The 25,999-nt window shown below is 39.3% G+C and overlaps 5 protein-coding genes across 8 annotated transcripts; 2 read left to right on the top strand and 3 right to left on the bottom strand.

Moving 5' to 3' along the window:
• Nucleotides 1–2,216: 2,216 nt before the first annotated feature.
• Nucleotides 2,217–4,561, bottom strand: LOC139198465 (uncharacterized). Of its 2 annotated transcripts, none has more exons than XM_070827261.1 (2): nt 4,368–4,561; nt 2,217–3,387 (listed from the first exon to the last, which is right to left on the bottom strand). In XM_070827261.1, the coding sequence occupies exons 1-2, from the start codon at nt 4,483–4,485 to the stop codon at nt 2,324–2,326; spliced, it is 1,182 nt and encodes a 393-aa protein (XP_070683362.1). In that variant the 5' UTR covers nt 4,486–4,561; the 3' UTR covers nt 2,217–2,323. The 2 variants fall into 2 exon arrangements, with proteins under 2 accessions (XP_070683362.1, XP_070683363.1); XM_070827262.1 differs by lacking the exon at nt 4,368–4,561 and adding an exon at nt 3,469–3,606.
• A 2,615-nt stretch (nt 4,562–7,176) lies between these two features.
• LOC103455292 (RNA-binding protein 1-like) lies at nt 7,177–9,811 on the top strand. Its single transcript, XM_008394878.4, has 6 exons — nt 7,177–7,377; nt 7,618–7,742; nt 8,116–8,434; nt 8,561–8,622; nt 8,875–8,956; nt 9,206–9,811. Exons 1-6 carry the CDS (start codon nt 7,335–7,337, stop codon nt 9,319–9,321), a joined length of 747 nt encoding a protein of 248 aa, XP_008393100.3. The 5' UTR covers nt 7,177–7,334; the 3' UTR covers nt 9,322–9,811.
• Nucleotides 9,812–10,736: 925 nt separating this feature from the next.
• LOC103440781 (protein ALP1-like) lies at nt 10,737–16,500 on the bottom strand. The gene has a single exon (XM_070826660.1). The coding sequence runs from the start codon at nt 12,546–12,548 to the stop codon at nt 11,001–11,003; it is 1,548 nt and encodes a 515-aa protein (XP_070682761.1). The 5' UTR covers nt 12,549–16,500; the 3' UTR covers nt 10,737–11,000.
• A 343-nt stretch (nt 16,501–16,843) lies between these two features.
• Nucleotides 16,844–19,443, bottom strand: LOC103428703 (peptidyl-prolyl cis-trans isomerase CYP57-like). Of its 2 annotated transcripts, XM_070826662.1 has the most exons (6): nt 19,151–19,443; nt 18,699–18,877; nt 18,494–18,595; nt 18,275–18,381; nt 17,954–18,095; nt 16,844–17,760 (listed from the first exon to the last, which is right to left on the bottom strand). In XM_070826662.1, the coding sequence occupies exons 1-4, from the start codon at nt 19,368–19,370 to the stop codon at nt 18,373–18,375; spliced, it is 510 nt and encodes a 169-aa protein (XP_070682763.1). In that variant the 5' UTR covers nt 19,371–19,443; the 3' UTR covers nt 16,844–17,760; nt 17,954–18,095; nt 18,275–18,372. The 2 variants fall into 2 exon arrangements, with proteins under 2 accessions (XP_070682763.1, XP_070682762.1); XM_070826661.1 differs by lacking the exon at nt 18,275–18,381.
• Nucleotides 19,444–20,935: 1,492 nt separating this feature from the next.
• LOC103428704 (U-box domain-containing protein 52-like) lies at nt 20,936–24,422 on the top strand. Of its 2 annotated transcripts, none has more exons than XM_008366830.4 (8): nt 20,936–21,246; nt 21,339–21,412; nt 21,515–21,636; nt 21,711–21,923; nt 22,130–22,409; nt 22,530–23,060; nt 23,163–23,942; nt 24,161–24,422. In XM_008366830.4, the coding sequence occupies exons 1-8, from the start codon at nt 21,072–21,074 to the stop codon at nt 24,203–24,205; spliced, it is 2,220 nt and encodes a 739-aa protein (XP_008365052.3). In that variant the 5' UTR covers nt 20,936–21,071; the 3' UTR covers nt 24,206–24,422. The 2 variants fall into 2 exon arrangements, with proteins under 2 accessions (XP_008365052.3, XP_028962606.2); XM_029106773.2 differs by having other exon boundaries at nt 21,079–21,250.
• The last annotated feature ends 1,577 nt before the right edge of the window (nt 24,423–25,999 follow it).

The following is a 25,999-nucleotide window of genomic DNA, read 5'->3' as shown; positions in this document are numbered from 1 at the left end:
CAGGAGAGTATGTCTCTTCATAATCAACTCCAGGTCTTTGTGAAAAACCTTGTGCAACGAGTCGTGCTTTATATCTTGCAATCTCGTTTTTCTCGTTGCGTTTCCTTGTGAATACCCATTTATAACCTACGGGGTTCACACCAGGCAGGGTTTGGACTACTGGTCCAAAAACACTTCGTCTTTCCAAGGATTTTAATTCTGCCTGGATTGCATCTTTCCACTTAGGCCAATCTTGTCTCTGTTTGCATTCATCAACAGAGCGGGGCTCAATATCATCACTTAATATGATTTCAGTGGCTATTGCAAATGCAAACATGTCATCGATGATTATTTCATTTCGATCCCACAATTCATTAGTACATGCATAATTTATGGATATTTCTTTGCTTTCATGTACTTCTGTCTCTTCAGGGACATGTGTCTCATCAAGGACATTTTCTTTTTCTGGAAGTACAGAGTCACGAATTGTGGATTTATCATTCAATTCCTTTTCTTGAATGATATCATTTGGGTTCAATTGGGCCCTTATCTTTCTCTTTCGAGGAGCTGAATCTTTTGAACCTGGGGGTCTACCACGCTTCAGGCGTGCACTGGATGAATCATTCGCTGCCACTTTATTTTGTCCAACAGGGACATCAATTCTTGCAGGTGCGTTTGCAGCCGGTATATATGACTGTGTCACTTTCGAAGCATCATTAAATGCATCTGGCATTTGATTAGCAATACCTTGAAGATGAACGATTCTTTTCACTTCGTTTTCACATTGAGTGCTTCTTGGATCAAAATGAGATAAGGTGGGAATAACCCATGTTAGCTCTTGTCGTTCTTCTGGAACGGTCTTTTCTCCCCCTAACGACGGGAAAATTGTCTCATCAAAATGACAATCAGCAAAACGAGCTGTAAACACATCACCAGTCAAAGGTTCCAAATATCTAATGATAGATGGTGAATCAAAACCCACATAAATTCCCAATCTGCGCTGAGGTCCCATTTTAGTTCGTTGTGGTGGTGCAATAGGCACATAAGCAGCACAACCAAAAACTCGTAAATGTGAAATATTTGGCTGATGTCCAAACACGAGTTGTATTGATGAGTATTGGTGGTTGGCTATGGGTCTCAATCTAACCAATGATGCAGCATGTAATATGGCATGTCCCCATGTAGAAACTGGCAATTTCGTTTTCATGAGCAAAGTGCGGGCTATTAATTGAAGCCGCTTGATAAATGCCTCTGCTAAACCATTTTGAGTATGGACATGAGGAACAGGGTGTTCAACATTAATGCCCAGTGCCATACAGTAATCATCAAAGGTTTGAGACGTAAATTCACCAGCGTTATCAAATCGAATGGACTTAATGGGATGATCTGGGAACTGTGCTCGCAACTTAATTATCTGAGCAAGAAGTCTCGCAAAAGCTACATTTCGAGTAGACAATAGGCAAACATGTGACCATCGGGTAGATGCATCAACCAAAACCATAAAATATCGAAATGGTCCACAAGGTGGTTGAATAGGTCCACAAATATCCCCTTGAATTCTTTGCAAAAATGATGGGGATTCATCATCAACCTTTAGTTGTGATGGTCTAATTACCAACTTCCCTTGGGAACAAGCCTTGCAAGGATTATCATTCGGGACATTAATGTGTCTGCTCAGTAATGGATGTCCATTAGAGTTGGTAATGATTCTACGCATCATGGTGGATCCTGGATGACCTAGACGGTCATGCCAAAGCATGTAAACCTTTGAATCAATGAACTTCTGGTTCATGACAGTATATGCCTCAACTGTCTTTATGTATGTACAATACAATCCACTCGATAAACCATGCAACTTCTCCAATATACGCTTCTGGGTATCGTTGGAGGTAATGCATAAATATTCCACATTTTCTACACTTTTCGTTTCAAGGTGGTATCCATTTAAACGTATGTCTTTAAAACTCAACAAATTTCGAATGGACCGAGTAGCATATAATGCATTCTTTATAGACAATATTGTTCCATTTGGTAACATAATCTGGGCTTTTCCTGAGCCTTCAATTACATCTGATGGTCCTGATATTGTTGTTACCTTTACTTTTGCAAGTACCAAATTCGAGAAATACTTTCGGTCTCGAAGTATTGAATGCGTGGTTGCGCTATCTGCAAGACAAAAGTCTCCGCCATTGATCTTGTTTTGAGAATAACCATAATTTTTATCCATGATCTCTGAGTAAAGAAAAAGCAATTTATTCATACTGGAATACTACTTTTATTGAATTGAAAATGCGAGCATTAAACCACAGGTACAAATAACATGAGTACATTAAACATAAATAATTCAATCGGACCCATAAACTTCATTCCCTCTTTCATTAATAAAGTCTGTAGCATCCAGGTGGGTTGTGTTTAACTGTCCTGATAAATTGGTCACTGGATCAGGGGTTTCCATTGGTTTAGCCTGGTCAAGGAAATTGATCTCGACACCCTTCTCCTTGAAGGAGGCTTGATATAGTTCCACCAGATGCTTTGGGGTGCGACAAGTACGCGCCCAATGTCCGTTGCCACCACACCTATGGCAACCTCCTTCATGATTTCTAGGAGTGTTCACATGAGCTTTTCCTTTCTGGCGATTGGTATTTTTAAAGCTCGGGCCTGGATTATACCTTGGAACCTGGTTGTGAAACTGGACACCATGGTTCTTGCTTTTTCCTTTCCACCGACCTTGCTTGTGACTACGTCCTCGTTTGTAATTATTGCCACGGGAGGATATGGTATTTCTTTCAAGGGACGCAACATTCACTTCTGGGAACGGTGCTGATCCAGTAGGTCGGGAATTATGGTTTTTCATGAGAAGCTCATTGTTCTGTTCAGCCACCAAGAGCACAGATATCAGCTGGTTGTATTCAGTGAAGCCTCGCGCTCTATACTGTTGTTGCAGTACCATGTTAGAGGCGTGGAATGTGCTGAAAGTCTTTTCCAATAACATCTCCTCAGTGATAGTATCCCCACAGAGTTTCATCTGAGAGGTAATTCTGAACAACGCCGAATTGTACTCAGCCACTGATTTGAAATCCTGGATCCTTAGGTGAGTCCAGTCATAGCGAGCTTTTGGAAGAATCACCGTTGTCTGGTGATTGTATCTGCTTCTCAAGGCATTCCAAAGGGCTAACGGATCTTCAACCGTTAAGTACTCGCTCTTTAGTGCCTCATCAAGATGGCGACGAATAAAAATCATGGCCTTTGCTCGATCTTGAGAGGATGAACTGCTTTCTTCCTTGATGGTATCTCCAAGATTTGCTGCTTCCAGATGGATCTTGGTATCCAGTACCCATGTAAGGTAATTCTTTCCAGTAATGTCCAGGGCAGCAAAATCAAGCTTTGCCAAGTTTGCCATTTTCTTTTCTGAAAGAAAAATGAGGTGTGTAAGAACTTGCAGTAATATGTGTACTGGAGAAATATATTGTTAGAACTTCTGGTTCTTACAAATTTTTTTTGATCTTCAGGCCAAAATGATAAGTACTCGAAACTTCAGGCTCGAGATTTACACAATTAATGAGAAGGGCAATTGTACCGCACCATTCTCATCGAAATAAGTATAGGATGGGTGATTATCCCGCACTACTTTAAACAGCAGGAAAATTTAAATATGTAGAGCAAGGTGGACGATTATACCGCACCACCTAAAATTGCGATAAAATTTAAATATGCAAAGCAGGGTGGACGATTATACCGCACCACCTAAAATTGCAATAAAATTTAAATATGCAAAGCAGGGTGGACGATTATACCGCACCACCTAAAATTGCAATAAAATTAAATATGCAAAGCAGGGTGGACGATTATACCGCACCACCTAAAATTGCGATAAAATTAAATATGTAAAGCAGAGTGGGTGATTATTTCACACCACCTAGAATTGCGATAAAATTAAAGATGTAAAGCAGGGTGGGTGATTATTTCACACCACCTAAAATTGCGATAAAATTAAATAACGGGAAAATTTAAATATGCAGGATAGAGCGGGCGATTATACCGCTCCACTTAAAATTTGCAGTAAAATTAGATCTGCAGTCCAAGATAGGCGATAGAACCGCACAATCTTGGATTGCATAAATAATCAGTGGGTTAGTAGTCAATATCTACACCAAACAAGAAATCAAAGATATAAGTGACAGTTAGTTGGAGAACTAGAAGTAAACATGGTGCAAACAGTTCTTCGCGAGGGTATACCCAGCAATTGAGGGAGAGGAAGAAGAAGAACAGAAAAAACCTTAGAGGAAACATTTTCTTTTTTTTTTCTTTCAGTGAAAGGAAATGAGAAAAAGATTAGAGAGTCGTGCTGATAACGTGTTATAAATAGGCAAAATTTATAGAGAGATAACCTTTACTCGGTGAAGGAACGAAGCAGTTGCAGAGTAATATACCGACACAAGCTGTTGCAGAGGAAGTAATGTATATTATTGCTATTAGATATATTTCTCTTTTCTTTCTTCTTCTCATTCACTCTTCTTTGCACAATTGAATTGCTCTATTTATAGAGCTACTTCAATGGAAAATTACAAAACATTACTATTTAGCTTATGAGTATATAGTACACATGTGATACTTTACTATACACATTACTATACACATGTGGGCAAACATACCCATCATTTACAACATTTTCCTATTTTTTCGACAGACCAAGACTTTTTCCTATTTTTTCTGACAAGTGGAGAGGTTGTGGGACCTAATTTTTACAGGCTACCTCCTATCATTTTCTGTGAACCACCAAGTTTAACCTAACGCTACGGAATATGGAAGTGAAACTCAAACTTATTTCATGGTAATAATTTAGAAACATGTAAATCCTAATTTCCATGAATACAGAGTCTAATGTTAAAATTCACCGTCGAAATGATAATTATATTAAATATATACTAGCATTTGTTTATATATATTTTTAGAAAATGAGAAGGAGAGAGGAAGAGAAAGAGAGAGAATGTTGGGGGAGGGGGGAATGGAGGTTTTTGTTTTTGGTTTTTTTGTTTTTTTTGTTTTTTTTAATATTAGAGGTAGTTTAATATCATCCGTATGTGAGACTTCAATAAAAAACAGTAAAATTTGAACCTGTGAAATTACGTTATTACCTATCATTTTTTTTGTGTGATAGAAGATTAAGTTTTTTTTTCACCATCTTTTGGTTGCCAAGAGGGTTTCATTAATTAGTAGAGATAAGATCTTCTATGGTAAATTGAGCCTATAACACTATATTACATTGGTGAATTTTTTTTTTTTGTACAAGATATGTTTTACACTATGGAGATGAGAAGTTCGGTTAAACCACACAATTGACAACCTAATTTGGTATTGAATTCACCATCCACGAGATTTGAACGTAATACTATAGTACTAAATGGCTACATTGGTGAAAGTTAGAGTCATACTTTTTTATAGAAATTTAATTATAAATATCACTCAATAGTTTAATATATTGAACGCATGAGTTTAATATTATGAGTTCAATATATTGAACGCATGAGTTTAATATTATGAGTTCAATATATTACTATTACATTTGAATTTTTCACTGTAAAAGCGTAATTTTTATGGATAATACAACAGAGACTAAATTTGCAAACTGTGTCAGGAATAAGTATGTTTATCAACATTCAAGTAATAAATCAATCATCAACTTCCATCTCTCTTGATTTCCAAAATTTTTTCTACAAATTTAATCTATTTAACATTACTCAATCTTTATAGGTTCTGTTTAGGCCCAAAATTACATAATCGGCCCGAACAATCGATGCCGTTAAGTGAGTGAAGTTTTAACTGTAAGATGACCTAGTCGGGATAATTTTTAAGGAATAATATTGTGATTTTTTGGTCATGATAATAGCCCTTAATAATATATTAAATTCTCATGTTTTGCACGGATGAGAATGGAAGTATAGTTGGAAATGGACATGGTCTCTTTTGAGAGTCTTTGAAGTGACGGCTTTAGATGCGATTTTCAAGGGCCTGCACACAACCTGATTATTCATGGTCTAGAGTCTGAAGAGACCATCGCAATTTGCCCACCTAGTTGAAAGTGGTGATGGACTTTCAACAGCTAACATTTAGTTGTTGATAATGGTGAATAGAAAACCAAAGTAGGTTAGGTTGCTTGATGGATGTTGTCACATGGATCTGAAAGTCTTGGACAATGGACCACGTGGAACAATGGGATAAAGGTAAAGTCAAAATGGTGATGTGCTTGAAAGATGATTCTACACGTGGCCTTGTCTTGGTAAATGGTGATTATATTTCATCATTTAATTATTATTTGATAAGTGGTCTTCGGCGGAAGGTTACTATGCATGCGTGGATAAAGGTTCTGATGGTGGAATATCCTTGGCATCAGGTTGCAAGATGATAGCAAGTTTTGATAAGACGTAAGATTAGCAACAAATAAGGACTCAAAGTCACAGTGCAATTGAAATTGGTTTTCGCGACTTGGGTACGCAAGGCCCTATAAATACAAGGCGATGTGCAACGTTGAAAGCCACACACAAAAATCAATACAAAATTGCCCTGCGCAAACTCTCACAACTTGAGATCTTTTTCTTTTCCTTTTTCGCTGACACATCTTCCGTTGGCATCAACAGCACTGTGGAAGCAACCGGTGATATCTTAAGTCGGCATAGATAGCTCTGTCACCGTAGAGTCGGTCGGTCTCGCAGTATCTTCCGTTGGCATCAACAGCACTACGGCGAGAACGGTCGATTGCCTATCCAAGTCTCGGTCGAGAAGGGTTTTCGAATCCTTGTTGGTCGAGGTCATCTCATTAGCCTTCTCGGCGAGGTGAGGTGTTACAGTTATTACATTCGGCACATTGTAAGCCGAATTCGGTTCGTGAACTTTGTAAGAAATAGCAGCCTTGTCTTCAGGCTCGAGAACCCAAGAGGCCGAGACGCGTTCCTTTCTCGGCCGCAATCGCAAGACGCAGAAGTCAGTAGCGCGACCCAACGCAGCATCATCAAATTTACTCCTCGGCCGAGCCTCGGCCGACGAGTTGGCACGCCCCGCAATCACCGAAGGACGTAGTTAGCTTAGAATATATTCGGCCTGCGCACCACGTAGGCTTTGTAATTTCTAGGGTCTAACAGGTTCACACACTTTTTCCAACATATTGCCACAATATTATATAGTCAAATCCCTAAGTTATTCGATCCAAATCCAAAACTACGGCGTTTCGACCTTGAATGCGCCAATTCGGTACTGCAAGTCTGCGAGTAGTACAACAAACCAAACCCAAAGGGTGCTTTCACTGCTGAAGAACCGGAGGTTGTGGATCTCATCAGCTGAAACAGGCGGTGGAAGAAGACATGGGCGATCCCTACCGTATATACTTCACCTCGCCCGAAAGAGGTTCTCTGTTTTGACCTAAACCTAATTCCACAACCCCCAAATTCTCAATTTTCCTGCGCACTTTCTCGCATTTTCTCAGCATCCAAACAAGCTATTCATTACTTCATCAATTCAATGCTTTCTAATGCATGGTTTGATTGGAAAGTTTGTGTCTTACTTAATTAGATTGTTTTGCTGTTTAATACAAGATTAGAGAAATTGATGAATGATTGATGGGTGGATTATATTGTATTGTGACAGACAGTGTTGCAAGGCCAAGCTTTCCTGGCTACTTGTCGTCGGAAACACCCCCATTGCTATTCAATCCTACGATTCCCTCTACCGATACGCAGCGGAGTTATGCTTCCGATTTTCTGCAGGGAGATGTAAGAACTAAGAATTTGTTCGACACTAACTTAGTTACTATAAGGGCCTGTTTGTGACTGCTTCGGTAGGTATCACTTGTGCTCATAAGCACTTTTGCTAGAAGCCTATAAGTGCTTTTATTGGAAACAGGTCGAAATTTTATCAAAATCCAAGTGCTTATTGGAAATGAACTTTCAGTAGAAGTGCTTAATGACCCATAAATGATTTTAAGTTTAATCTGCCAAAGGCATTCAGAAGCGGTTTTGGTTGTCAGAAAGCGATTTTAGCCCTTCCGGAAACAGTCCCAGACAAGCCCCAAGTATATGATAATGTTCATTTTGTTAATGTATATGAATTATTGTGAAGGGATTGTGGTATTTGATCTGCTTGCAGATAAGATCAATGACTACTGGTACTGGGGTATATGCTGTAGATGATGCCGGAGGTCTTCGGTTTCGTCATGAGCCAGTTCTTGGTGTAACAGCAGGAGCCAGCACAAACGGTTATTCATCTCTTTTAGAAGTTCCGAGTTTGATAAGCCAGAGACAGGATGTTGCTGTGGTAAGCATTAGTCCAAATGTTCCTGCTGACATAAGTTTAGAAGGGCCAACTGGCTCTTCAAGAAATGCCGATGGTCTTCCTGTGAAAGGGGAATCAAACGTTTTGTTTGTCGATGGACTTCCCACTGACTGTACCCGAAGAGAAGTAAGCCGTATCCTTTTACTCCTAAGTTCCTAACCCTGGATTCAGAGCTTATGGAAATGGATATGATTGTGGCTGAAATATGCTTATTCTATTGCTTTGTTCTGTCATTTAAAAACCTTGACTTGCAACGAAGATATATTTCGTCCATTTGTTGGCTTTAAAGATATCAGAGTCGTTCACAAGGAGCCTAGACGTGTAAGTCTTCTTATCTTCCTACTTCTTAATCTTCACAGACTTCATTATAGTTTCGCTAAGATTATGCGGTAACTTATACTGTAATTGGTGTTTTACCCTTTAGTTTAGCATAGCAGACAGGCTTGTGATCTAGCAACCATTTTTTTCCTTGAGGGGCACATAGTTATTGGTTTCTATTTCTATTAACGTCCTCGTACTTTTCTTTTGTTTGAGCTCGTCTCTATGTTTACTAGACCTTTACATGAACTGCAGAGTGGCGATAAGGCTATGGTTCTGTGCTTTGTGGAGTTTGCTGATCCGAAGTGTGCTCTGACTGCTATGGAAGCTCTTCAAGGTATTATATGAGCAATTAACTCTGATCTATCCATGTCTGCCATATATGTGAAATCCATGTTCCAGTTATCAAATATACCATATGGCAATCGGTGTAATACTCTAACCAATTTTTTTTCTTCGGGGAAAAATAACTTTTTACGGTTTAGAATCCCATTTGACATAAATAGTTAATTGATAAAGCTTCATTGAATCTAGTAATTTGAGTAAACTCATCGCTTATCAACGTCTGCAACATGGATGCGTGCAGGTTACAAGTTTGATAACAAGAAACCCGAGTCCCCTGCATTGAAGATCCATTTTGCACATTTTCCATTCAGTCTACCAGATGACGGCAATGAACATAGAATTCGAATCCCACGGTGACAAAAAATGGCTGATACGAAATCTGTCTGAGTTGTCTCGGTGCATGGATGTTACAGAAACGAGTAATGTGCACAAGCAGCTCCAGAGTCCATGCATTACGCTGATTATACCCTAGACTTCGGGCATTAAATCTTGACTTGGCATCCGCTGATTTAGAATCGCTTCTTGGTTGTAGTTTTAAAATGGAAAACCCATTCAATGGAATTGTTGCATCATTTGGTTGATGACAGGGAAGGGCTTATGGACAGTGAAGCCACCGCAAGTTTACGACGACGACACAGGAATGCCGGAAGATGCGGCTTGCTGGAGCCTGTTTCGTGATGTTTACGGTAGGTCTCTACTTACTATTTGTATATTGTGACGTTTTCAGTGAAGTCATTGGGACATAAACTGTTTCAAAGGTAAGTGTTAGGCATGGAATATGCCTCCTACTTTGGGGAACTGTTTTCAGTGATGATAACGACTTGATATTAAAGATTCTTAAACTAAATAGACTACTACAAGCTCAATGCATAAACTAATTAGACCATTACAAATTTGGTGCGAAGCATGAGAGAATCTTGCATACAATCAAAGTTGAGACGGAATATCTTGTAGGCACCCAAGATTCTCCCATGTATGAGACACGAGATAAACTTTGGTAAGAATATCTTATTAAAGGCAATATTCACACGACAAGATCAATGCGAGGTCGGGCGGTTGGGTGGTACTTAAAGTATAAAGTGTCCTATGGTGTGAAAGGTGTTGTCCGAATAACGTGCTCAGACAATCTACGCGAGAGAGATCATCCAAGCACTGAACGGATTATGCCCTTTCTCGAGCCACGAAATGGAGGTCATGGTGCATTTCTGTATTCTCTTAGTAAGGATAGTAAGGATTTGAAGATCCGTCAATCTTATCTGTTTTATATATCGTGTGATAAAAAATTATTTTAAATATTTTTATTTAAAATTAAATACATTACTTGACAAAAATTGAATAAACGATGTACAATGAACGAACACGATTTATAGATTCTCAAAATCCTCATCAAAAAGATCCGAAGAGGATCCTGTTGGATAGAAAAGAAGGGAACAGATGTTCTTCGGATCCGCTTTCATCCGGATCCCGCGGATCTCTCTCCCATCACTCACCTCCCCCCCTCCACCTCCCACCCCAATTCAAACTGCATGTTTCCCCGACCTTCAAACCCTCCGATTTTCTTCTCTTTCTGTTTGCGGTTCTGCTTCGTCGATCGAGAAGAAGGCAAGAACGTTGAGGAGAAAGAGAGAGTGAGAGAGTTAAAGAGCAAGAGTGATCTTAGCTGCACAATTTTACGTGCACGACTGAGGTTATTTGGTCCGAAGGATCCAGATGGAAATGATCCGGAGAGGATTTTGTTCCAGAAAAATAGGGAAGAAAAACATCCAAAATAATTAATAAATAATTTGCCATGCAACTTCATTAATCTCTTAATTGGCAATTGGAGTGAAATCTCATGTTACAACAACGTGTTTTCTGTGATCTTGATGTATATCTTTTACAAAGAGCCCCTCCACACAAATTACAAATAAGGGGGGAAAGAAAAATACCCGCCTCCTTACATGTACGTGTCAGATTGTGATTTGTTAATGACTTGTACATGTAACGAGTACGTGTCAGACTGTGATTTGTGCATATAACGAGCTGAGAAGAGTTACCTAAAGAAAACTTGTACCCGCGAGGCCGTGGTGCAATAAATTATGAGCAATGGCATCCCGGGCCTTCATCGAGCTCGTCGACCTCAGAGCGACCTCCGGGACCATATCGTCGTCGATGAGCTCGAACCGGAGCTCGGGATCCATCTCCTCATTCCTCAACTCACAAATGTTGTGCAAAACACAGCACGCCCCGAGAACCACCGGCAAGTCCTGCAGCTTCACTTCCGTCCTCTTCTGCAAGCAAAGCCACCTCCCCTTCAACCTAGCAAACGCGTCTCTGGCGACATTCTGAATCTCCCCAATCTTCTCGTTGAAAGCGTGCTGGGTCCACGTTAGGTTCTGCTGGGTATACGGCACCAGCACCCAGTCCATCAGAGGGTACCCAGCACCCCCAACAATCCACACGTTCTTCAGCAGACCATTGTTAGCCCTCTGATTCAACGCCGATTTCTCCAGCACCTGATCATCCGGCATTGATCCTGGCCATCCGATGCACACGTCGGTAAAAACGCCTTTGGGATCCACCACACCCTGCACGGTGATCGAGTAAGAAGTCTTCTGGTTCCTCTCGGTGTGCCGTTTATTGAAGTACGCAGCCACGCTGATTTTGGGTGCGATGATGGGTATATGCGTGGTGTACATAGACCCAGCAACGTTTGGAATTCCCGAAATACCCTCGAACTCATCTTTAATTTTCCTCGCCTCGCCCTCCTCCGGCCACTGCAGATACTTTGACATCAGAACCGTCCGAATCGCGGAGCAGACCTCGAGAACGAGCTTGTGGCAGGTCGAGATGCCGAGGCCGAATCGTTTCGACACGAGGCGGAGCGCGTCGCCGGTGGCCAGACGCCACAGGCACACCGCCACTCTCTGCCGCACCGGAATCGCCGACCGCAGCGTCGTGTCCTCCTTCGCGATGGCGGAGTTAAGCTCCTCGCATATCAAATCGAACGTGGATTTCCCCATCCGAAACGCCTTTTTGAATTCCGATTCCGGAAAATCCGGCTGGTTGCACTCGTCCCACCACGCTTTCGACCTGTCCTTGACCCACAGCCGCCGATGTTGACCCGACCCGACTCCCGGCTTACCTTTATCAGCTCCATCGGCTTCCGTCGACACAGCCGCCGTCACCACGGCCGCCGAAACGGCGGCGCTTCTCGATTTTCTCCGCTTCATCGTTTCGGATTCTTCCACCTCCGAGGAGCACTCCTGGAAATTGGAGTAGCAATCGAGCATGGCCTTGGTTCTCTCCGTGTGCTTCTCTTGGATAAACGACGCGTCGTCATTCGATGCCCTGTCGTGCTCCCGCTCGTCCTGCTTCTCCTCCTCTTCTAGCAACGACAAGGAGGCGACTACGCCCTTCAGCTCCTTCTTCTTCTTCTCGCCGCCGCCGGAGTCTTTACGACGCCGTTTCCTGGCGTTTCCGTTTCCGTTCTCATTCATTTGCCCGTGGAGAGAGTTCTGGAGGAAGGTGTAGATGGTGGAGAGGCCTTCAGCTGCTGGGTGTGTTGGGTGTGCTGCTGGGTCTGTCTGGAGCTCGAGTTTCATATAAGGTACAGATTTGCAGAAACAACAACAACAAGAAGGAAATTGAGGAGGAAGAAGAAGAACCAAGTGGCTTTTTGAAAATATGAAAAATGCAAGTGTGAACGCGGAGATTGACAAACTGAGAAAGTGTGGGGCGGAAGGAAGAAGTTTTGTAGTATTGTATAAATATGGACTTATATGTCACTTGCCGTTCACACTTCACATCAGCATAAGCATGTAAGTCACTCATATCAACGAGGATAATCGATGTTAATCGAATCTGCATCAGTGTGCATAAATATTATTAATTTTCGTTACTGTGACAACTGATAATAATTATGAACATAAGTAAATGTTTAGTTAGCACAAATACCTGGCTCTTTTTACATGCAGAGGATTTACGAACTCATGTTGTATTTAATACGACGTAAAATGAATAGACAAGATTTATAGAATTAAATTATATACCTTCATTTGTCTCATTAATGTTTCGGTGGAAAAGATGGTTGTTTTGTGTTAAAAAGTAGACTATGTGTCGATATCGTTGCAATAAATGTATCAACGTATATTACAAAAGTATACCCATCATTCATACAAAGAAACCAACTTAACTAAGTAGTAGTCTTTAATTGTCACCTAATATTACAGTTTGATGGTATTCCTCACTTAGAAATAAAAGGTCTTATGTTCGAATCTTATAGATAACGATTCGATAATAAATTAAGTTGCATATTATGTGGCTTAACCGAATTCTTTATTTCTATAATATAAAAATATCGATATACTATAAAAAAATTATGTAAAATGTTAACATGATTTAATTGAAATAATTCAAATAAAAGAGAAAAAAAAAGAGAAGATAATCCTCCTTTGTGTGAAACGTGGATAAAAAACGCGGGTACAAAGGTGGCACTGGCAGGTGTGAACGCGGGTTTAGGGATGGTGGCGGTGGTGGGTCGGCTATGACGGTGACTTTGGGATTGCCCACCTTTTTTATATTTTATATTTAATTTCTGGGGTTTAAGGGTGTGTGAGTGATTGGAATGTTACTTTGTTGGAACAAAAGAACACCAACCCCACCTCATGCCTTTTGACAATTTTCATCAATTTTTGGAAAAATGTTGGGCATGAGAAATTGGGACCATAGATTTCGTGGGCCAACGCCATTTTCAAGCTTTGGAGAAAGGGTATAACCAATTGATTAGGGCAGTAAATGATTAAGACGTGTGTGATTTAAATGCGATTTGATTTTAAAAAAATTTCTCCAAATTACGCATATCTTTAGAAGAGTCATGCTAACTCGCAAAGGATGACCACTTACGTGCCCAAAAACATTACGAGTTGTGTTATTTAGGTTTGCATGGATAAATGCGGAATTCATTTGCATTAACGATTGAAAGTTGAGAAAAGATCAAACTATGAACGTAAAACGTTACATTTAATAAATATTTAAAATAATGCTTATCTCATATCCTAATGTCCTATCATTGTTACATTTTTCACGAGAAAAATGCTAAGATGACTCTCTCAAAATATAACTCTTTATAAGCTCTCTGCTACTTAACAGTTTAGTGTCAATTTTCATACTAATATTATGAGTATGATTTCCAAGAAAAACTAAGCTTTAATACAACATAATATGAACATTGGTTTGGACTAGAGTTGTTGCTTGTCCAAAGATTAGAAAAAACGGTGTAAGCTTTTCAAACTCTTCTATACTCCTTTTGATAGACTAAGTTTATTTTAATAAAAAAAATCATGCTATAACTTTATTTAATGGAAAAAACTTAAATTTTAATGAAAAACTCTTAAAGTTAAATCAAAAAGACAAAAAAAACTTAAATTTTAATGAAAAAGACATAATTTTAATATTTAAAAAAATTTGATGCGCAGATATGCGTGCTACTCACACAAACTGTTTATGAAACTGACTATACTATGAAACTTAATGGTACTACACTGTTTATGAAATTTACTACACTGTTTATGAAACTTAACGGTAGATGCTTGTCCCAGATTTTCAAGTTCTTTCACCAGAATGCAATAAAAAGATAAAACAAATACATGACAATGATCAACATCCACACCGTTAAAGTCATGTGTGGCTAAAAGATAAAAAATAAATATAAATAAATATAAAAAAAAAACATAATAAAGATTAACGTCAACGCCCATACCTGACCAACTCCCTCCCAACCATACCGCCCCGAATGTGGTTCTGAATTGAACGGAACTCACTTCAATTTGAAATTTTAATTTTAGAGGAATAAAATATGTTTGGATTATGTCAAAGGGTTATGCAACTGAAGGATTGGTTGGGTGTTCTTTGCATGTGTCTTTAGTTAGGTTTTTGTTGTTTTTTGTTTTTTTCTTTCTCTTATCCTTATCATTAAATAAAATTATAACATAATTTTTTTGTTAAAACTCGAAATTTTGAAATCTTTTTTATTAGTTTTTTATTTATTTAAGACTTATTTTTTGAAACATTGTAGACAAAGATATATACGATTGGATACGGTGGACCCCACCAGCTAGCAAAAATTCAACGATGGACATTAATCATCGCAATGACCAAAGCATCCACCCAGGAAGAAAATTAAAAATTAAAAATTAGGTTTTTTTAATTGGTGCTAAGATTCTTGTGCACAGTCAACATCCAAAGTTGGATTGGTAATTACGCCGGTTAACATTGGCTAAACATATTTTATTTCTGTTTTCAAAAAAAAAAAAAAAAAAAAAAACATATTTTATTTCCTTGTTCAAAGTAATCATCTTCGTCTTTGCAGTTTCAGCGAAGTTTCATTTTGATCTCTGCAGTTTTAACTATCTTAATTGGACTCTGCCCTCCCACTTTCCGTGCCCTCCTGTTTGTGTAGTCACGGTTAAACTATGTCAACATTTTATATTACTATTCATTTTTGTCTTATTATCTCTATAAAAATAAAAAATAAATTGTTGATATAACTTAACTGTGATTACACAAAACAGGAGAACACGAGAAGTGAGAGGGAAGAGAATCTGCCTCCATCTTAATTAGTCTTTATAGTTTAATATTTGCCTCGGTTTATGGACAATGGCTTGACAACTTTTATACAAAGAGAAATGTTAAGGAGATTCTCTTAAAGTAAGACTCTTTATCGACTTTCTGTCACATTTTAATATAAAATCAATTTCTATATCAATATTATAAAATATTGTGTAAAAAATATGAGATAACAAAAAGTCTACAGAGTCTGATTTTTTAGATTCTTCTTAGCATTTATCTTATACAAACTATATATTGAAAAGATGCGGGGTAACGTTCTTGAACATATAGATTGACAAAAATGGACATAACCTTTTAAAACATATTGATCATAACCTTTTAAACATTCGAAATACAACCTAAAGTTTTCAAAAAATGGACATCTATTAGGTTCACTAGCATGTGATGACAGATAAATACAAGACGTGTTTTAACTCTCAAGCATCGACGGAGATTTGAATCTCCAGATTGACAAATTTATCAAAGCAAATTTATGGTTTAACTTGACTAAAATGGGTCAATTGGAGGGATTAGAACTCCAAAGACATTGATTAGTGAAACCAACTTTAATATTTGTCCATCTCATTATTTAATGTTGGTAAGGTTCCGTAACCTACCAGATGTCGGGTTGTTAGATAATTAAGTAATTATTTAAAATATTTAAAAAAGTTTGGACTAATTTGAAATCACCTAATTTTTAGGTTAATTCTTTGTACTTCACCCCTTAAAATATTTTCCTTCGATTACAATAATGAGTAAACTACAAAGACTTCGATTGCGATAATTAAAACTTGGGGCATCGAAATGGAACTTTACCAAATTACAGTACCAAAATCATTATTTCGGCTCACAAAATATTATAAAAACAATTATTTTGTTGTATATGCAATGAACAAGACTTGGCTTTTGTAAGTTGCTGGGTCTTACAATATTGACCTGGTCAAACATCCCAGCTATTTCTTGGATTCTTGCTGCCCAAGGCAAGTCCCATAGGTTTGAATATCATACATATACGTTTAGAACCTTTGAAAAGGTAAGGCCTGAACAGTTGAAAATGACTTACTAGGACCAAGGTTCTAAAAGACGTTAAGGGCTAGATGAGCGGCGAGTTGGAGCCTAGCGCCTAGGCGGCTAGGTAGGGCTTAGGCGGACTAGGCGGATTTAAGTAAATCTATTTCATGTAAATAAATCTCTGTTTATACTTAAAATATATATAATTTCATTCTAAACTACATAATAGAATGACATATATATTAGGAAATATTGGAACATAATTAAAACATGGGGAACATGCATATAATGTGTATTCATTTAAGCATTCAACAAGTCTCTTGCAATTTATTGAAAAAAATAAAATGTAAAATGAAAATTATCTATTTTCTGTTTAAGTGAGTTGCAACCTAGGCGGGTCTAGACAGGCTAGGCGAGTGCTTAGGCGGTCTAGGCGGGCGCCCCAGCAGCTCTAGGCACCATTTCTTAATTTTCAAACGTCTAGGCATTAATCGGGACAGTGGCCAACCGCCTAGCGCCTAGGCGGTGCTAGGCAAGGATTTTTAGAATAGTGACTAGGATTAATGTGGTGGTCTTTCAAACCAATAATCAACTGCCACATAGCTAAGATAAACACGTGACATTGCGTTAACCAATGTGACGGTCTTTCAAACCAATAACCAACTGCCACATAGCTAAAGATAAACACGTGACATTGTGTTACTAATTTTAAAAAACCACTACTGTGGCGGTTTTTCAAACTAATAACCAACTGCCGCATGGCAAAGCTAAACACATGACATTACGTACTGATTTAAAAACCCACCACTGTAGCGGTTTTTCAAACCAATAACCAACTGCCACATGGCAAAGTTAAACACGTGAAATTGCCTTATTGATTTAAAAAAACTACCACTGTAGCGGTATTTCAAACCAATAATCAACTACCACATGGCAAAGCTAAACACGCGACATTACGTTATCTATACAAACACCCACCATAATGACAACCCGCACGTAGGTAAACAGATGTGAGAGAAACAAACTTGACCTAGCTTAACAAGAAACTTAGGCATTTGATTTTCCTAGAACTGCCTCGTTTAGAACTTTGGACTTGTTTGAGGTATATAGATGCATCAAAACTGTCTAACCTGGGCTCTTCTTTCTTGGAGCTTTAGAGACAGATAACTGTACATGCTTTGTTTTGGAATCAAAGTTCTGCATACAAAAACATTTGTCAAAGATAAGTCCTTTGATTAAAAATTGCCGATTAAGTGAGAAAGACGGAATGTGCACACGTAGATTGCTAATCACACTCAAAATGCTCATAACAACATATGGACCTGAATTAGCAAAATTTCAACAGTTTTATATAAACAAGGCATCACAACAAGAGATGGCAGATAATTACCGATTCGTTAATTGGAACTTCGTCCTTCAGAAGGCGAGGATCATCCATTACATCGTGACTGCTCTTGATTTTTGTCTTTACAGCTGCCAATTCTTTCTCCTCTTCTTCAGCTTCTTCTCCAAACGAAAGCAAGTTCAGCTTTCTGTATTTTTTAAACAAACCATGCACATAAGATACTGAATAAGCGTAGTGACAATTTTGACGCCATATATCATGGCATAATACATTTCCTTTCACAGACAGGTGCGCTGTACGCAAAAACAAATTAACATTCACACATGTGCATATGCACGCGTTTCTTCCGGCAAGGAAGAAGCTTACTTTACAGCTTTCTTCTTTATATCTTTGTTGCCAGTATTATTTTTGGATTCCGTCGAATGCTTTGCACGTACTCTTGGAAAAATGTCATCAAAGGGATTCTATAATACCTAAAACACGGACATAAAAAAGATGAGCAACAAAAAAAAAAAAAACACAAAACTACAGAACCATATAGAAAGTGGAAAGCTTAAGGTTTACTCAAAGACCATGTTTAGCTACCTCTACTGATAGTATCCTTGGGGGCGGGTCCAACGGCCGATCCTCCTTGTCAGTTTCTAGTTCACCCAACCTCACAAGATTATATATTGAATCCCCAGTTACCTGAAAAACAAAAAACAAAGTACTGAGTGAGTTCGGTTCCTTGGTTTTCTACTGATACTCATAAAGCTAAACTGCCGGTGCCGGCATTGAAGTTAATCATCACCTTTCCGAAGATGGTATGCTTCTTGTCAAGCCAATCACTCCGATCCAAGTTCATGAAAAACTGGCTCCCATTCGAATTGGGTGTACCGGCATTTGCACAAGCGACTGAACCCATATGCTTGAATCTCAAACGCGAATGAAACTCATCAGGAAAAACACTTCCATAAATACTCTCACCCCCTGCAAAAAAAAAAAAAAAAAAAAAAAAACCCCAAAAATTCAAGCTCAAAATCTTATATCCGAAGTAACCCAGATCACTATACAAATTCCTGAACCAAAATTCTCAATCTTTTCTCCGAAACTGTAGTAACCCAAATCACTATACAAATGCCTGAACCGGAATTCTCCATATTTTTCGCAATACCCAATTCAAATTCAAAATCCCAAACTGAAGTAACCCAGATAACTATACAAATTCACGAACAGAAATTCTCAATCTTTTTTTGAAATTACCTGTGCCGGAGCCGGTGGGGTCGCCGCCCTGAACCAGGAAGCCTTTGATAATGCGGTGGAAGATGGTGTTGTCGTAGTAGCCTTCAAGGCAGAGCTGCACGAAGTTCCTGACGGCCTTCGGAGCCTCTTTGGGCCAGAGCTCCACGTCGAGTGGTCCGTGCGTTGTTTGCAGCACCACGTTGCCCTTCGTCGGCGGCTCTAAAACGTATATCGACGACATTGCTCACGGATTGAGGCGTTGCAGGAGATTTGAGTCCGCTGGGGATTTGGGAATGTCGTTGCTATCTCAGTAATTCTGGTTGGTTAATTGGCGAAGAAGGGTTTTTAAATTTCTACTCCCCAGCTGGAGACGACGTCGTTTCCTAATGTTTTCCCTATTTGGGTTCCCGCGAATCCGCGGGCAAGGTGATGTGGTAGCCTTGGAAGAGAATTTTTCGGTGATTATCTAAATTATAGGATTTTTTTTAAGCGTATCTTCCATTGTACAATAATATGTGGTGTAACGTATTTTGTACACATTTAAATCTCTTGTAAGGTTTTTATTTTTGGAAAAAATAATGAATGCTACTTTATTACTGATTCACGTGTTAATGTATAATTAGGAAATCAATATATCATGAATTAAATTATTGAGAACTTCTTAAAATTTTGGACAAATTCAATTCTCACCCCAAATAAATTTGTTTTAGACTCTTGTTAGCGTGGGAGAAAGATTTATATGCGACTAATCATGTCATGTGGTAAAGTAATCAAAAGAACTTGAAAAATATAACGTGTTAAAGGTTCTTCAAAGTCCAAAATATTCTTCGAAAACACATTCATGTTCTATTCGTAACACTGTCACGTTGCAAAACACACTCTCCCATAAATTTTTCTTGTACTGTACCGATTCAAGAGAGTTTTGAGAAATATGAATAAGCAAAATAGCAGAGAATCATAATATTTTAAGTGCACGTAGTAACAAAGACTAATACTTGTTGGGTTGGTCTGGTTATTATAAAATGTCTTATAAATGAATATTAGCGCATCCTAAATTTGAATAGAATCTTTTTGTTTAATCAATATTATAATAAATTCGAATTTAAGATCTCTTTCAATATTAAAAAGATGGTCCCACTAAACTAAAAATTGGTCGTTATTCTCTTATAAAGTAAAAAATATAGAGGTTAACTTGAATTGAATACTACCATTCATTGTTTTCTTAAGCCATTTGTGTCACAAATTGTAAACACAGTTTGTATCTTCATAGCCACCATTTAAGCCAAATACTTGTAATTCGTAACCTTTCTACAATATGGATATTAAACAACTATCAATAAAAGACCACTTCAAGCCAACAAGGCTTCCCGCTTTGCTAGATATGAACGAAACGTCTATCGTATGCAATCTTACCCTTACTTTACAAATAGGTTGTTTCCATAACTTGAACTTGTGACCTTTCAGTCATAAAAGAACAACATTTCCGTTGTGCAAAGACTCGCTCTCTACCAATCCTTAAACAAATTTTGTTGAACAAACAATATTTTCGTTCCTCTCAAAGTCCCATTTCTCTCATTGTTTGTTGACTAGCCCAAAAAGCTTCAAGAAAAATCCAAACCGAATTAAGTGAACAAAAGTCCTTTTGTTTTCTTTGGTTTTGGTCATGGCCAGCTAAAAAATTGCCTAAATCAAGCAACGGTTGAAAGTCAATCAAAAGTTAGTTATGTCACATTTTCTATGTTTAGCCAAACATGTCATGCTACAGTTCCACAACCACACCAACAGAAAACCCTAATCACCCAACCTTCTTCCTTTCTTCTTTCCCTTTTCCCCTTTTCTTGCGTCTCAAGCTTCCCCTGACCTTTGGACGTGGAGGGTGGTGCCATTGACAGCGGCATTGGTGCGTGTCTGTGCTAGTGCTGAGCTAGTGGCGTCTCGCAAAATGGCCTCCCATTACTCCTCAGACGACGCTGTTCCACCCATCAATGCAACCGCCGTGGCCGTCGACAAGGACAACAAGAACAGCAACTATGCCGTCCGGTGGGCTATCGATCATCTTGTAATCGCCAGCGCCACTCCGTACATCATCCTCATCCATGTCAAGCACAAAAACCATCGTAGGTACCCTTTATTTTCTCTGCTTCGTTTTCAAAACACATTGTTTGGCCTTGTCAACGTGATTTCTTTGTTTCTTTTCGGAGTTATGCAGAGAGTGATGGTGAGGGTGATAATAATGGACATAGCGTTTTCATTCCTTACCGTGCATATTGCGCTCGTAAAGGGGTACGTACCTACATCATTTCTGTCAGAGATGTAGTCTACAATGTGTTACGCATAATATCTCGTACAGGGTTTAATAGGTTTTGATTTGTTTTTTAATTTTAGGCACAAGTGAAAGAGGTTATCCTTGATGAAGGTGATGTTGCAAAAGCACTTTTGGAATATATCAACTGCAACTACCTCAATAGTATTGTAGTTGGTGCATCAACAAGGAATGCTCTTACAAGGTTTAAACCTCTCACTCTCTCTCTCTCTCTCTCTCTCTCTCTACGCTACATTCTGATGCTGTGGTTTTTCACAGGAAGTTCAAAAGTGGGAATGATGTGTCCAGCAGCCTTGTAAAACTTGCACCGGAATTCTGTTCGGTATACGTAATTCAGAAAGGGAAGATGTTGTCAGCAAGACCTGCAAAGAGGCCTGCGCTTAATACTGCAGCTCCACCAAAACAGCCATCCTCTCTGGGACTCCCACCTTATATCCCAGCAGATCATAATGAATTTGAAAACGGAGCTAGGTACGTACTTCAATTATTTCTCTTCAGGATGACGTGTTGAGAAAATCTCACTTCTTCTCAGTTTTCTTCGACTCTGATCTCTTCTGATTACACGGTTGAGGTTTCTTCAACGTGTCATGTCTCCCAGTAAGACAAAACGTCATGTAGAGAGAATTTCTCTTATGCTAAAAAGTCGTGACTTTTGCAATGCTGTTTGGTGGAAGCAGAGGACAGCCTGCATCAAGGGGAGGGTGGAAAGCTCCAGGATCAGAGAAAATGCCTGCGGCGCGCGAGAGGACAAGGAGTGCTCCAAACAATCTCTCGTTGGATATTAATCTCGACATGGCTAACCATACTTCAGCACGGCCTTCGCTTAGCTGCCGCACTTCGAATGCTGATGAACGTGACTTGTCAATGCCATTATTTGGGTCAATGGATATTACAAACCAATGCTTCGATTTCTCTAGTGCATTAAATTCTCCCAAGGAGTCATCCAGACAATCTGCAGTAAGTTGTATTAAATGGTTGCTTGTAGGAAAAGTTGATCAGTAATTTGGTAGTGTAAAATTTATAATCAAGGCCCAGATAAAAGAATAATCTGGCTGTTAACTGTTTGATCGATCACAGCGGGATTTGGAGGCTGAAATGAGAAGATTAAAGCTCGAATTGAAGCAAACAATGGACATGTACAGCTCGGCGTGCAAAGAAGCAATCTCGGCAAAAAATAAGGCTAAAGAGCTTAGTCAGTGGAAGCAGGAGGAGGCGCGAAAGTTCGATGAAGTGAGGGTTGCTGAAGAGACAGCCCTTGCTATTGTGGAAATGGAGAAGGCTAAGTGCAAAGCAGCTATAGAAGCAGCTGAGGCGGCGCAGAAGTTGGCGGAGATGGAAGCTCAGAGAAGAAGACAGGCAGAGATGAAGGCAAAGAAAGAGGCAGAAGAGAAGATCCGGGCGTTGAATGCTTTGGCACAAAATGATGTCCGGTATAGGAAGTACACCATAGAAGAAATTGAAGAAGCCACGGAAAAATTTACAGAAGCGAATAAAATTGGTGAGGGTGGATATGGACCTGTGTACAAAGGAAAACTCGATCACACGCCTGTTGCCATCAAGGTTCTGAGACCTGATGCTGCTCAAGGGAGGAAGCAATTCCAACAGGAGGTATGTTATTGATACAGTTTTGAGATTTGGAACATTACATAAACGTTATACTATCAGAAAAACAAGATGGTTATCAGAGACATAATTTGTGTTGACATGCAGGTTGAGGTCCTGAGCTGCCTGAGATATCCTAACATGGTTCTCCTCCTTGGTGCTTGCCCCGAATACGGATGCCTAGTATACGAATACATGGAATACGGCAGCTTAGAAGACCGGTTATTTAGAAGAGGTAACACGCCCCCAATATCGTGGAGGAGACGGTTCAAAATAGCTTCTGAGATTTCAATAACGCTTCATTTCCTTCACCAAGCAAAACCGGAACCCCTTGTACACCGTGACCTAAAGCCAGCAAACATCTTATTAGACCGGAACTTTGTGAGCAAGATCAGTGATGTCGGGCTAGCACGCTTAGTTCCACCATCTGTAGCAGACGAGGTGACACAATACCACATGACTGCAGCCGCGGGAACATTTTGTTACATCGATCCTGAGTACCAACAAACTGGCATGTTAACAACAAAATCAGATATATACTCGTTGGGGATAGTACTACTCCAAATCATCACAGCCAAGCCTGCCATGGGACTTGCTCATCATGTCAGGAGGTCCATCGAGAAGGGAACATTTTCAGAGATGCTTGATCCAGCAGTGACCGACTGGCCAATTGAAGAGGCTCTAGCGTTCGCTAACTTGGCATTACAATGCACAGAGCTAAGGAAGAAGGACAGGCCCGATCTTGGCACGGTTGTTGTGCCGGAACTGAACCGGTTAAGAGACTTTGGAAGGACTGGCGACATTACTCCTCCTGGGTTCAATTATAGTCCAACTCGAAGCTCTGCGCCGCGTCCTTCCACATCAAGAACGTCACCTACAAGTAGTCAGGTGTGTAACATTAACTGATAGACTCGTTTGGACGCGGCTATTGACACTTCAAAATAGTAATCCTGCACTCATTTCTAATTGAACAAAATAAGAGAGAAAAACACGAGTGCAGAATAACTATTTTGGAGTGCTATTAAGTATTAACAATTCGCGGTCCTCTTTTCTATTGTAGTTTTTATCTGCTAGCACCTAAATATGCTACATTGTTGAATAACCAGGAGCCACTGGAAAAGAGTAGCTCCGGGGGTGGAGTTGAAACATAGTGCAGAAGTACAAAGAAGATGAAGAGAATTCAAAACCACTCGATGACGCAAGGAACGAAAGGCCGGAAAGCTAGTTACAATTGAAGAAACTGGAGTGTTTGTAGATAATAGGAAACTGATATAAGGAAAAAGAAAAGGTTGATATTCTTAGGCTTCTTTCACTGATTGGTTTAAGCTAAATCTTTGGTGGGTTTGTGATTAGAAAATCTTTGTTATTTGTTCATTGTGTTCATGTTCTGCCTGTTCATACTATAAGATGATCACTTCCCTCTGCAGTTGAAGTTTGAGAAGATTTAAAGTGTGGTGACTCAAAAGGAAACCTGCAAGACTTTATACTCAAGTGAAAATTCCAGCCTAAAAGAAGTCAGTAAATTTTATTTACTCGAACAATAATCTAATCTAATCTAATCTAAACTATGGGGCGTGGGATCCAAAGTTGGGCGCAAATGGGCTGTGAAAACATATTGCTTCAACCAACTTGGCTATGCGCAAGTCTGCGAGTTGCATTAGCTGAATTAGAAGTGCAAAAAGTTAGTGAAAGGGTTGTGGATCCATCTTACAAAGAAAGGTATAACTAAAAGAAGGAGCATAAAGTGCACCACTACTGTAAGGGGGTAATTGTTCCACACAAAGGTGGATTATGCTTGCAGAAAGGCATCAGAAAAAAAAAAGTAGAAACCAGAGGTGGAGGATTAGATTGTCATTGAAACTTTTCTTAGGATTCCTTCTCGCATGAAATTGAAAGAATATTACAAAGAAAAGCGGAAATAAAACCGGTTACAAACTCCTAATAAAAAAAATAAAACTCAGGTACACTAAATAGACAATGTTCAGACCGTATGTAAGTCACAATTTAATGCCCCTTTATTGTCTGTTTTGTGACCCGTTTTGTTTGTGCGTATTTCCTGAAGCATCTAAATCAAAACTTGTGGGAGGAGCCATACGTACTTTTGTATAAAAAGGCAGATAAGAAGAACAAAATTTTCTGAAGGCTACCTCACAACTTGGTCAGTTTTCAAGGTTATGCTTCTGTCAGATGGCTAACTCCAGAGCTTTGAGATTCATGGTAGGGAAATGGATTCCCCGGTCCTTGATGGCCGCGATTTTCGGGATGATCATGTTTTCCAGGTTCACATATGGAGATCAAACGGTGGATCCTGAGACTGGTTTAATATGTATCAGTGACTGCACTACATGTCCAGTCATATGTTCACCACCTCCTCCTCCTCAACTCGAGCCTTCAGGTCCACCGCCATCACCTCTACAATCACCGCCACCAGCATACCACTCTCCACCTCAATATTACTACATTTCTCCACCTCCCTCGCCACCAAAACAATCACCTTTGCCACCTCCCTCACCGCCAAAACAATGCCCCCCATCATATCCTTCGCAAGGCGCTCCTCCTCCTACTCGGTTTATGTACTTCTACGGCATGCCTCCTGCTGGTCCAGTGCCAACAACAGCAACAACAGGAGCAGGAGTGGCGAATAACAGTTCACATCCTTACTACTACTTTTACGCCTCCGAGGCTTCTTCTCCTTCTTCTCCTTCTTCTGTTCATGTCTTTTTTTTGTTCATCTTGTTAGTTCAACTTGTGTTTTCTTTTTGGTGAGAAGTATAGACGCATAGACCAAATCTTGGGTGATGTATATACACAATCCTACTCCTACTTGTATTTGATTTTGTTTGTTACTTGATCTTTTTATGTACTACTTTCGACGATAATTAATATGTGATTTGTAACATGTTTTTACTTCGAGCGATACGTTAATATAATCTAAATAATAAAAA

The sequence above is a fragment of the Malus domestica genome, chromosome 08 (assembly GCF_042453785.1).
Source record: "Malus domestica chromosome 08, GDT2T_hap1".
Classification (NCBI taxonomy): domain Eukaryota; kingdom Viridiplantae; phylum Streptophyta; class Magnoliopsida; order Rosales; family Rosaceae; genus Malus; species Malus domestica.
The sequence above is the reverse complement of the archived record's forward strand: the minus strand, read 5'-3'. Positions and strand labels throughout refer to the sequence as shown.

Excerpts from the sequence above, each read along its gene's own strand:
- LOC139198465 (XM_070827261.1), bottom strand. The coding sequence starts at position 4,485 with ATGAGAAGAAGAAAGAAAAGAGAAATATATCTAATAGCAATAATATAC. Across the intron at positions 3,388-4,367 it reads CGTTCCTTCACCGAGTAAAG|AAAAGAAAATGGCAAACTTG; the intron begins GTTATCTCTCTA and ends TTTTTCTTTCAG.
- LOC103455292 (XM_008394878.4), top strand. The coding sequence starts at position 7,335 with ATGGGCGATCCCTACCGTATATACTTCACCTCGCCCGAAAGAG. Across the intron at positions 7,743-8,115 it reads CCGATTTTCTGCAGGGAGAT|ATAAGATCAATGACTACTGG; the intron begins GTAAGAACTAAG and ends ATCTGCTTGCAG. Across the intron at positions 8,957-9,205 it reads TGCTATGGAAGCTCTTCAAG|GTTACAAGTTTGATAACAAG; the intron begins GTATTATATGAG and ends GGATGCGTGCAG.
- LOC103440781 (XM_070826660.1), bottom strand. The coding sequence starts at position 12,548 with ATGAAACTCGAGCTCCAGACAGACCCAGCAGCACACCCAACACACCCA.
- LOC103428703 (XM_070826661.1), bottom strand. The coding sequence starts at position 19,370 with ATGTCGTCGATATACGTTTTAGAGCCGCCGACGAAGGGCAACGTGGTG. Across the intron at positions 18,878-19,150 it reads CCCCACCGGCTCCGGCACAG|GGGGTGAGAGTATTTATGGA; the intron begins GTAATTTCAAAA and ends TTTTTTTTGCAG. Across the intron at positions 18,596-18,698 it reads AGCATACCATCTTCGGAAAG|GTAACTGGGGATTCAATATA; the intron begins GTGATGATTAAC and ends TTTGTTTTTCAG.
- LOC103428704 (XM_008366830.4), top strand. The coding sequence starts at position 21,072 with ATGGCCTCCCATTACTCCTCAGACGACGCTGTTCCACCCATCAATGCA. Across the intron at positions 21,413-21,514 it reads CATATTGCGCTCGTAAAGGG|GCACAAGTGAAAGAGGTTAT; the intron begins GTACGTACCTAC and ends TTTTAATTTTAG. Across the intron at positions 23,061-23,162 it reads GGAAGCAATTCCAACAGGAG|GTTGAGGTCCTGAGCTGCCT; the intron begins GTATGTTATTGA and ends GTTGACATGCAG.